Source organism: Musca domestica, unplaced genomic scaffold (assembly GCF_030504385.1).
Source record: "Musca domestica strain aabys unplaced genomic scaffold, Musca_domestica.polishedcontigs.V.1.1 15, whole genome shotgun sequence".
NCBI classification, from domain to species: domain Eukaryota; kingdom Metazoa; phylum Arthropoda; class Insecta; order Diptera; family Muscidae; genus Musca; species Musca domestica.
The window spans coordinates 12,503,265-12,515,447 of record NW_026712207.1 but is presented as its reverse complement, the minus strand read 5'-3'; the positions used below and the strand labels follow the sequence as shown (position 1 = coordinate 12,515,447).

General features: G+C 34.0%; 1 protein-coding gene across 1 annotated transcript in view; it reads right to left on the bottom strand.

The window, feature by feature from the left end:
* Positions 1-3,380: 3,380 nt before the first annotated feature.
* The window catches only part of LOC101896165 (Sporozoite P67 surface antigen), a 79,069-nt gene continuing 70,266 nt past the window's right edge, over positions 3,381-12,183 (bottom strand). The window contains exons 3-5 of the mRNA XM_005181268.4: positions 7,792-7,988; positions 4,579-4,945; positions 3,381-4,190 (exon numbers count right to left, since the gene is read on the bottom strand). Coding sequence (XP_005181325.1) covers positions 3,837-4,190; positions 4,579-4,945; positions 7,792-7,988 — 918 coding nt within the window. The 3' untranslated portion in view covers positions 3,381-3,836. The remainder of the gene's footprint in view (positions 4,191-4,578; positions 4,946-7,791; positions 7,989-12,183) is intronic.

Sequence of the window (12,183 nt, the reverse complement as noted above, 5' to 3'; positions counted from 1 at the left end):
AATGAGGAGATCAAATTTGAAACTGGATCAAGGCCAATTACCGCTTCGAAGACAGCTTTCACCTTGAGTAAATTGTTTCCAGCATACGCACGAAACTGATTCTCAGATTTTGTCCGTATATTCCAAACCGTGGCGTTTCCATTAACGAGGCATTCCCAATCCACTTCACTCAACAGATTATGATGTGATCCAGAGTCAATCAGCATGTGAATCTTCCGACCCCCTATATAGCACTCTATCATTTCGTCCATGTGCCCGTTAAACTTCTCTGCAATTTGGAAACAATTGTGTTCTTTCCACTTATTTTCCATAGATCCAACTTCTTTCACACCGTCACTTGAGACAAATTGAATGTTTGAATATTTCCGCTTTTTCGCATCTGTATATCCAAACCCCGGCTGCTTGCGTTTCAAACCTTTCGACTTGCATTTGCGAGCAAAATGTCCAATAAGCCCGCATTTGTTGCATTTTGAATTTTTAGCAGGACAGTCAATACTTGTACCTTCATGCCCCTGCCGACCACATCTGCCACATTCAATCTGTTGATTCTTTGATTCAATCTTGTTAATATCGATAGATACATTGCCCAATTTCATTGTTTCTGTCTGGTTATTTATCTGTTCATGGGCATGACACATTTCGATGGTTTCTGTGAGTGTATATTCTTTTTCTAGGAGTCGTTTCTTTAAATCATTTGGGGCCCAATTATCAATTAGCTTGTCTTTTATATTTATACCCAGTATCTCATGTTTTGTCTCACCGAAATGACATTTTGCGGCCTGGTTCCGTAGTCTAACAAGAAATTTGTTCAGACACTCACCTCCTTCAGGCTTAAGCGATCGAAAAAGGTGTCTTTCAAACGTTGAGTTTCTTTCTGGTGAAAAATATACGTTGAGTTTTTCTACCAGAATTTTGAACACATCAACACCTCCAGTTGTATCGTCAGACTCAACAAGTGCTCCGGGAATGTTGTATACAACCTCTTGAAGTTGTGTGCCACCCAAGTACAGAAGTTTGTTCCTCTTTTTCGCAGTGTCTTTTATTTCCTCTGCATCCAAATATATGGAAAATGAACGATACCATTTTTCCCACTCTGTTCGCAGAAGTGCCTTATCTATGGCATCACAAAGGAAAGGTGATATACCGACCGAGCTCATCTCTTTACACAACCTCGGACTCACGCCGTCCAACGTCTTTACAATTAAATGTAATGCAATCCGACGACAATTTAATGTCCCGACAATTTAATGTCCTGCAATTTAATGTTCTGACAATTTAATGTCCCGACAATTTAATGTCCCAAGTTCTCCTTATCTGCAATTAAATGCAAAACAATTAAATGTCTCTCCATTTGCTACAATTAAATGTTGCACTTACATATTTCTTCTTTCCTTTTTTCAGATGACTATTTACAATTTAATGTCTTTCCGCTGCAAATTAATGCAAAGGAATTTGAAATTTCCTTACAATATGATGCAATTAATATTGCATTCCTCCAGCTCAATTAAATATTTACCTTCGTCGCCAATGTAATGACCCGCGGTTCACAAACACACACAGTTTTACGTTTAATCGTTTTCAATTTAATTCTTTTTATTTTTTCTCGAAAACCCAAAATCATACAATCCTTTGCATGCCTACTTAGATTTCGAATGACAATTTCATACCATAGAAACTTAACTACTCAATATCAGTGTTGCCAGATCTCCACACAACTTTTTCAATGATAGCCTACCTTGTCTTCATTGTACCATGGTTCATTCTATTCGATATATCCGTAAGAGCTTACGTTCATAAAAGCATTAAATTGTACGATGTTTGGAAAAATTAGCAATTATTTCACTTTTTTACAAAAATACGATTTTTTACAATATTAACCCATTGTGGGTGAGGTGCCCTCATGTGTTTTTTTGACCCCTTTTTCCAATTCTTCGTAAAAATTGTATAGGTTTTTGTAAAACTTTCATGCAAAAATTCCCCATATTTGCGATATTTTCAATGTCTTTGCCCGAATTTTCAATAAACTTAAATGGTAGAGGGTATTGCGACTTTGTAACATCCAAAAGGTAAAGGTAAACCCAGACTGCTTTTTTGTGGGTCTTGTGCATGACCGAACGTAAGTCTGTCAATTTATTTTGTAGAAATAATATAGGTCGCGCTAATTGTCCAATTGAGATGAAATATCCACAAATCATCCCAGACGATGCCCATTGAAATTGGTCGGTCCATCGCTTCAGATTAAATTATAACTCCCATATATATCCTTGTCCGATTTTTTATTGTGCAACAGCATAATGAAATGAAATTTGGCATCTTGGCGACAATCCTAAAGACAGAGTATTGTAACTTCAAATTTACTAATAACAAATACAACAGAAATAACAAAGCGTGTTGCATCACTTTTATTATTTTACACTTTCCTCACAAGAGAGAGAGAGAGAGAGAGAGAGAGAGTAAGAGAAACCGAATGGAACGCCTCAAATTTTTCACAATGTCGAATTCCTATATTGGACCAATTTATTTCTTGGTTCCGAAAGGATTATTGTAGAGAGAGAGGTTGTGAACAAGAGAAAAATTAAAGGCATTTTAAAATAAATTTATCTCAAAAAAAAAAAAAGAAAAACAAATTTTAAATCGCTAAATAAAAACAATAATTAAAAATTACAAAAATACGTTGAAAAAGTTTGAAACTCTTAGCTCCTCAATTAAAGCCCTGATATATAGGCAAAACAATTTCGGACTAAGGAAATGTCAAATTTTCTACAAAAATTATCGCTTCATTTTCGTGGAATTATAGATTAAGGAATTCACTTAACAGAAACTAAGAATGAAGCGGATTTTATGCTCAAATTAAAGGTCACGAGAAGTACTTTCCAAATATATGGTCCTTATAGGCAGAAAGAATTACGGACTTGGGATTTTCAAATGAAATAAAAATTTACCAGTTTTAGGGAAATTCACAAGTCTAAAATTCGTTTTGCTCATATATATTCGGAAAGTACTCCTCGAGACCAGCCTGCTTCATTTTAATCCTATATTCTGTGCTTTAAATGAGGTGATAAAGGTTTCAAACTTTTTCAATGTATTTTTTTTATTTAGAGGTTTATAATTTTTGGTCCCTTTTTGGGATTTAATTTTTTCTTCTGTTCAATGAATTTCTCTATTTATTAATCCTATCTGAATTGGAGTTACAATTCGCTAATATGTATTACATCACTATTTGGAACCAGAAGTTTGAATATTATAGGGTAAATAATTTTCGGCCGAACTTTATAACGTGAAAAAGGTCTCTAAAATATTTACCCATATATGATTTCCAATAGCTCTGGCACAACTTACTTTGTGTTATAAAATCTTTCTTTTTAAATAAAAAACCTTCATTTATTTATTGTATATAAAATATATATGATTATATTTATTTACATGTAAAATTATATATATAAAAAAAGTAACAACATGATAGGTTTTTATTGTTTTCTAATTCTTTTGAGCAGTTGCTTTTCAAATTGGACATTTAATAGGTTTTTGTTTTCTTTGAATGACAGATTAATACTTTCGCTATGTACAATTTGTGAATTTTCATTTACCAAAGAAAATATGGCAAACACGTATGCATATGTGTGTATTAGTGTGTAGGTGAACGGTATAGTTTCGAAATAGTATTAGTTGCTGTTTGTGGCCTTCAAATTCAAATTTGTAGGTATATTTGTGTGGAAAAGTTTTAATAACAATTTGCAAATTATTAACAAATGGAACTTTTGCATGTATGCATGTGTAGAAGTAGTAGTAGTGGTGGTGTTGGACTTAGAGCTATTTCAATTCCTCACTGGGAGAATTCAACTTTTCTTATTGAGTTTTTCCTTGAGTTTCAACGTAGAATCCTTGGGATAAATATGTTTCGAGTAGAATTTAAATGAGGATTTTGAGGGGGCTGGTGTCGAAGAAGAGGAAGGAGCCGCAGATGTTGAAGGGGTCGATGAAGCCATCGATGTATTTGTGGTACTGGTGGTGGTAACAGGTGTCGTGCCGGAAAGTTTTTCGGCCGTTGCCAAGAGATTCTCTAATTTAACCGTGTATTCTACATTTGGCAAATCTTCGTCATCAAAAGGAGCCCAAACGGGAATCTCAGCTGGCAAATTACGCTTGGATGTGGCCTCACTTACACTATCATTTTCCTCTAGTTCAGTATACTATAGATAAATGACAAAAATTGTTAAATCATGCAAAATGTTTGGTTTTTTTTTTGGTTTATGAAACAAATGATTTTGGTTAGTTAATGGAAAATGAAAATAAAAACGAATTTTGCAATAAGCACCAAAAATAATAAAGAATTTAAAATTATTTATAAATTTTCATTTTATTTTTTGTGTTTGCTTTTCGAAAGAGTGAACTTAAAATAGAACATCCACAGACTTTTAAAGCCAGATGTGATAGAAATAATAATAAAAAAATACTAAATTTCACATATAAGTATGTATAAAAAAAAGGTGTGGGGGAGGAGAGATAAAAAGCATCACTGAGGCAGTATAAGGTTGCAATTTTCTTAACTTAAAAATAACGATAATTGTAGACTCTTACATAATTAATTGGCACATATTTGACTTTCTCATAGACCTTGTATTTCTTCGTCTTGGCATTGTATTTGCCCTGGAATTTGTAGTTGTTTTCATTGTCGTTGGGAGAAAGTACATTCGCTGCTGTGCTGCTCGTAGTTCCTGTCACTCCAGAGGTTTTGGGCACCACCGCCACATAACGTGTACCCACATTGGGAATGTATTGTGGCGCCAGCCCGGCAACTTGTTGTGGGGTATTGCTCTGCTGCTGATAGTAGTTGGTGGTTTGTAGCGATGGCCTGATCAAGGTTCCGTATTTGTTGGGATTTGTATCGTAATTGACATTGGTGTTGAGCCTTTGTTTGGGTCGTGAGGGTGGCGGTAATACATAACTGGAAAAACCAAAAAAAAAAAAAAAAAACAAAGTGAAACAAAAAAAAAAAGGAAGAAAAGAAAGGGAATGAAGTTATAAATTGGTAGATGAATTATATGTTCATACACATTTTTCAGATTTAATTCGAATCATTTTATTCGAAATTCGAGAAAAATCCCTTTGCAATACGCAATATATTTATAGTAATTGGAGAATTTATTCGCAAAATTTGAGAATTTCATTTGTAATTGGAAACACTTTAATTGTTTTTTGAGACAAAAAGCAAGGGAACTGATGAGGACTGGTGGCTCTTTCCGAAACCTAGGTATTCCCTGCCTTACCCCCTGGTAAACATTACCATCGTTCTCCACTAATAAACAAACGTTGTTTTTATAAAAACAACAATAAAGGGATAAAGCCTGACCATTTTGCAACAACAAAATACTACGGTATCCCGAACAAACAAGCCACATTGTTCTGTTATTTGAGAATTGTAAATAAATGAGTCGAATTACAAATGGAATAATTCGAATTTCAAATGGAATAATTCGAATTTCAAATGGAATAATTTGAATTATAAATGGATTAATTCGAATTTCAAGTGGAATTTTACGAATCTCAAATAAAATTCTCAAATAACAAATAAATTGTTTCGAATTACAAAGGGAAGTTCGATTATTTAAACATATATTTGACCTCTGTTATGGTTATTCAAATCGTTTACCCTCTATGGAGTGTGTTCCGAAGGAATGGTCCAAAATTGTCAATTTCGTATCGGACATAAATAAATATGATATAAAAATTGCGAGGTGACAGGTTTGGACTATATCGACTTTTTCCTTCACTTTATATGAGATATTTGATAATTTTGTAGAAAATTTTTGTCCCAGATATAGTCGACCGTAGGATTCCATTTTCGTACTTCTTCTAAAACAGCTCAAAATATTGTTATGGGCAAAAATACAAGAAAATCGAATTTTTTATAATCAATTTTATGCGAAATTATAAATTCCATATTCATCTCAGGTTTTTGGTGAAGAGAAAAATGTAGATGTAGGAAGTTGTAAATAATCGCCGACTTGTTTCGCTTGTAATGACAAATAAAAGAATTGAAAATCATGACCCTTTGTAGCAGAGGACCCAGAAGGGGTTCGAAGATATATATCATCTTCATAAGAGAGTTGGAGGCTTATTCGGCTTTCTTTGAGCATTTTGTTTTTCAAAATCGATCTATGGGGGGAGGTACGAGAAGAAATGTGCCGATATATCCTATCTTCACAGCAGATCTTGTTTTAGTAGAATCGGATAGTTATTTCGAATTTGATAATCGTTTTGGTTATTCAGAACTTTGACCCCTTTTTTGGAGGAGGTACCAGAAATAATGGTCCGATCTCTACCACTATTTTTTATTAGCTTCATGGATATTCAAAATTTTAAAATTTTGTGGGGTAGGTACCAGAAGGAATTGTCCGATCGCTACCATCTTTATAACAGATCTTGTGTTGATAGAAATATTGAGATGTACCAAGTCTGAATGAAATCGGAAGATAATTTCGCGCTTTCATGGATATTTAAAATTTGAAGCCTTTGTGGGAGGAAGTACCAAAAGTAGTGGACCGATTATCGTATCTTCACAGCAGAATTCGAGATAATAAAAGTGATGGGATGAGTGAAATATTGAGAGAAACGGATGCTTGGGGGAAGTACCAGAAGAAATGGTCCAATCTCTACCATTTTTACAACAGATCTTGTGTTGATGGACATATTGAGATGTACAAAGTCTGAATGGAATCGAATGTAAATTTCGCGTTTTACGAACATCATGCGTATTCAAACTTTTTGGGGGAGATAAAAGAAGGAATGGACCGATCTCTACCATATTTGTAACAGATCTTGTGTTGATGGAAATATTGAGATGAGTCAAGTCTGAATTTAATCGGATGTTAATTCCGCCTTTCATGAGCTTCATGGGTATTCAAAATATTTACCCTTTGTGGGGGAAGTACCAGAAGGAGTCGTTCAATATATCCCATGTTCGCAGCAGATCTTGTCTTTGTAGAAGTAATGGAGTGTGTGAAATTTGGAGAGAACCGGATAGTTATTTCGAATTTTATAATATCGGATGTTAATTTCGAGGTTTTTTTATGAGCTTCGTGGATATTAAAAATGTTGACCACTTTGTGGGGGAGGTACCAGAAGGAGTGAACCGATATATTCCATCTTCACAGCAGATCTTGTGTTAGTAGAAATAATGGGGTGTGTGTAATTTGAAGACAATCGGACTCTTACATCACATTTTATAAGGGTTATAATTATTCAAAACTTTAACCCTTTGTGGGTTAAAGTTGACCTAGCACTGATGCAAATATGACGATTTTCAAAGTTGGAGCAAAATCGGAATATCTTTTCTCTTTCTGTGCAGGAAAATATTTTTTATAAATTTTGACGTTTTGTGGGGGAGGTGGTTTGTGGACTGATATTGCCCATCTCCGAAATCGATCTAAGTTTGATTATAATATTACGACGTATCAAGTTTGGACCGAATCGGATGCTCCCTTCGAGAGTTATCGTATGCACCAGCCAGTCAACAGAATAAATTGACGGAAATCGCTAGATCGACTCCAAATGACCTGGAAAGGACTTGTTCCGAAGAGACCTTCGATGAGATTTCCAACATTTTAAATATTTTCAAGAAATAAAGGCCACGTTCAAAGACGCTATTGGACCATTTCTTCGGCTAGATTTTTCACATGAATTTTTTTCTCGTCCTTATAAATAATAGATTTTAGCCATTCAATGTTCCTAGTCCATCGGATCGAATTATGCATACACCTCGATTTTAAAATAATTTAATTTCATACTCACACATATGGATTTGGATTTGGTATATCATTGCTAAGATCCTCCCAGACGGGCGCTGGCTCCCGGAATGGCGGTATTGGTCTGATTGTGGTGCGAGGTGTTGGTGGTATAATGGGACCAGTGTTTGTATTCCAATCCACTCGTATCGCTGTGCTTATGGTGGCTAAGCAAGTGACTAGCAGGTAACTGATTCCTGTAAGCTGTAAAAAAACGAAAACCAAACCAAAAAATAAGTCATAAGTATCGTTACATTAACATATTCAAATACAATTTGAAGAAACAAACAAAAAACTGCTCATTTTACATTCTAAAAAATTCAAAATCATGATTTTGCAGCAGTAGCCGAGCAAACATGACGGCGCAACGAACATTCAACTCTGGTGAATTGCTGGAGGATTTGGTTGCATTTGTTTTGCGAATTGGGTCTTTTGTCAGTGTCGTGATTGTCATTGTGACAAACAGACCAGTAAATAATTTGTTTATTATTTAAACGAAAATTATTACTTCACACCTTTTGTGGCTCAGGCAGGGAGGCAGTCAGGCAAGCAACACCAGCCAACAAACAATGATGTATGTGACAATTTTATAAATTTGACATATAATTCATTTAGTTTAGTGACATTTTGAACATATCACTTAAAATAATGCATCCAAATGCAACGTAAATTGTTGAGGGTGTTTCAAACAGCTCTGGCATAAAGAAATTTGAAAAAAAAAAAACAAGAATAAATACCCGCTTAAGCCGTTGCTCACGAAGATTATCGTGCTCAGGTTTGTGTCTTAAGTCTTTTGTTTTCTGCCTTATGTGGGCTTCACAGCATTGTTGTCTCATTAGTTCCACTCCAAAGGCTTAGAATTAAAATTCAATTATCTTTGGCTGTCGCGAACTTACACTGGATAGATTCATTGTTTCATATTTGATATTAAATTGTTGTTATTTTAGTTATGTCGTTTAACATTTGTGTTTTTTTAGCCCAACAATTAATTACACATTTCAATTTCAATATTTAATTTCATTTGATTTGATATGAACTTGACACCATAATTCAATTTGTTGTAGTAATTGGCAATTATTTTGGTTTTTGTGTTTTGTTTTTTTCGTTGTTGTGGTGTTTTTTTTTTTTTTTTTTTGCTCTGCCATTACATGCGCCATTGTGATAGATATCAAGGCACCAACATGTTCGATTTCAACAAGTGTCACATTAACCATGTGTGAGCGTAAAACTCAATCAAAATGGCAATCAACTCAAGTCGACGGAATTAGTCACTAAGAATGGTTGTCGATTTAATTTTTTGATATGATTAACAAGTTGGAAATTGGAAATATATTTTTAAAATTTGCTTTAAATTTCATAGAAAGGTAGTTATCGAAAAAGTCCTTAATTTGACCTTTCAGATGACTTCTAAATAAACAAATTTTTTAGAAAATTTTCGATTAACTGAAAACTCTCCGAAATTCTTTGGAGATGAATCATCTTCTGTGTGCCTTTTTTATCCTCCACCATAGTATGGAGGTTATATTAAGTTTGTCATTACGTTTGCAATACATCGAAATATACATTTTAGACCCCACAATTTTTTATATTCTTTATCAGCATAAAATTCTATGCCAACTTAGCGATGTCCATCCGTCTAGCTGTCCGCCTTTCTGTGAAAATCACTCTAGCTTCCGAATAAAATAAATTTGGTTGATAAAATTTTACTCAGATATGTGATTGTTCTGCTGGAATTTTGGTATTGAAAATGGGTTCACATTTTGGTATATATAACAGTACCTCCCTAGATTCGGTATTTCGACGAAAAAAGCGACTTTATTAAAGGTATTTTGATAATTTTAGCGATTATATTTATTCACCGGAATTCTTTTAAGTTTTGTATTTGAATATTGCGGTGCAAGTACACGTATTCGAAAGGACCCCAATATAACGGCAACTACCTATGTTCGGCATTTTTTATGATTTATACCTAACAATATTTTTCAACGTATTTTTTAATTTCCAAATTCCTTCCAAATGGTAAGGGTTTTAAAAGTTCGAACCGTCAGGACTTACTATTTTTTTACATGTTTGCTTTAAAGACTTCCTACAGCATTAAATAAAGAGAATATCTTCTACTCGATTGCAGAAAGTTTGCCCTTTGCCAGTTCTACGGAGACAAAACCCCTTCTTAAGGTACTTCATAAACCTTGGGGTTTTATGTGAACATTGAGGGTTCTTTAGATCTCCCTTTAACCGAACGACAGAAGATCTTCTATAGTGAACGTGGAAGATAAATAAATCATCGGAAAAAAGAATTTTAAAGCTATTCCATATTTATACGATTTTCCACAGGTCTGGTGTGGACAGGACTTCTAAAAAAGACAGAACCGTTTTCTTTTATCGTTTTCCATATTCCGAGCCTTTTTTTATTTTCTACCTGATCTCTCACCGGGCCTCTGCATAGAGAAGAGCTTCTGGTGCTCTTTTCAAAATATGAGACCTTATACTGGTTTTTATACATAACATATTTTTCAAGTCTGATATAGGCATTGATATTCCAAAGAAAAAAACATCTTCTAAAGGACTTTGTATGATATTCTACAGCCTATAGATCCTGACGCATATAACTTTTTCTCGACCGTATAAATATCCAAGATTTTTCAAATGATTGGAAAAGAAAAAATGGAAGTAGAATAAAATGTCTTCAGAAATTTTTCGATTGACTGAAGCCCTCATAAATGTATTCTGAAGATAGAATATATTTCGACCTTCATCGATTAAAATTCTTTCTACAGCTTTAAATAAAGACAATATCTTTTACAACTCTATTGCAGAAACTTTTCCCTTTGCTTGTTTTCCAGAGACAAAATGGCTGACCTATGAGTCAGAAGACAAACAACCTCTAGGTCAGAAGACAAATGACCTCTTCTTCATGGCTTTCACAACCAGAAGACTTTGTTTCGGCCATCCAAAGACAGAATTTCCTCCACAGGACTTTTTCTAGTAATAAGACTTTCCACCATCTCTCCATAGGAGAAGATTTCTAAACGACCTCACTGTTGGTCCTTGAAAAAATATATTTAGAAAATCGATCTTTACTGTTTTTTTGGTCCTTAAAAAAAAGGTGAAAAAAATCAATCTTTGTTGTCTTTTAGTCCTTAAAAAAATATATTTTAAAATCCACGTTTAGAGGTCTGTTGGTCCTTAAAAATATATTTTAAAATCCATTTTAAATCTATTGTTCCTTCAAAAAATATATTTTAAAATCTATTTTAAATCTGTTGGTCCTTCAAAAAATATATTTTAAAATCCACGTTTAGAGGTTGGTTCTTGAAAAAATATATTAAAAAAATCCACGTTTGGTTATCTGTTGGACCTTGCAAAAATATATTTAAAAAATCCACGTTTGGTGGTCTTTTGGTCCTTGCAAAAATATATTTAAAAAATCCATGTGTAGAGGTCTGTGGGTCCTTGAAAAAATATATTTTAAAATCCACGTTTAGAGGTCTGTTGGTCCTTGAAAAAATATATTTTAAAACCCATGTTTTGAGGTCTGTTGGTCCTTGCAAAAATATATTTAAAAATTCCACGTTTGGTGGTCTGTTGGTCCTTGCAAAAACATATTTAAAAATTCCACGTTTAGAGGTCTGTTGGTCCTTGAAAAAATATATTTTAAAACCCATGTTTTGAGGTCTGTCGGTCCTTGCAAAAATATATTTAAAAAATCCACGTTTATCCGCGAACCAAACAGAGTCTATAGGTCTTTCAAAAGAAACTTTTTGTGAAAATTTTCGACCCTAGTTTTCCGTGAGCAGAAGACTTCTTACGTGGCCCTCTACAAGTCTTTAATAAGCGGAAAATCTTATACAATTATTTCATAGCCAGAACAATATTTATGGAAAAATTTCTACATGACTTCTATGGATGGGTGGATAGAGAGGATATGTAGAAATCCTCTATTTATAGAAGATTTTCTGTTTTCTATATATAAGATCTTCAACATTTCTTCCATACCTCTTTTAAATGGAGAAGGCTTTCTACAGAACTCCTATGGATAGGGGACCTTCTTTCATGGACAGTCGTTATATATGTCTTCTTTAGAAAGAAAAACAGATTATATTTTGTAGATACCGTCTACAGTTCTCCTCTAGAGCCCTTCGGTAGACAGACGACCTTTACAGGCATAGGTAGGAGGCATTCTACAGGTCGTATTTAGGTTTTTTGTATACATAAAACCCTAAATTGTTATGGTATAGACAAAAGATCAACTTTAGGTTTTCTGTAGATAAAAGACCTCCTTCATGTTTCCAGATATGAATTCCGTGACCATCAAGATTCAACATACAGAGTTTCCACTGTGCACGGTGTTGATAATTGAATAACTTCCCATCAATTCACATTGTTCGGATATCAGTTT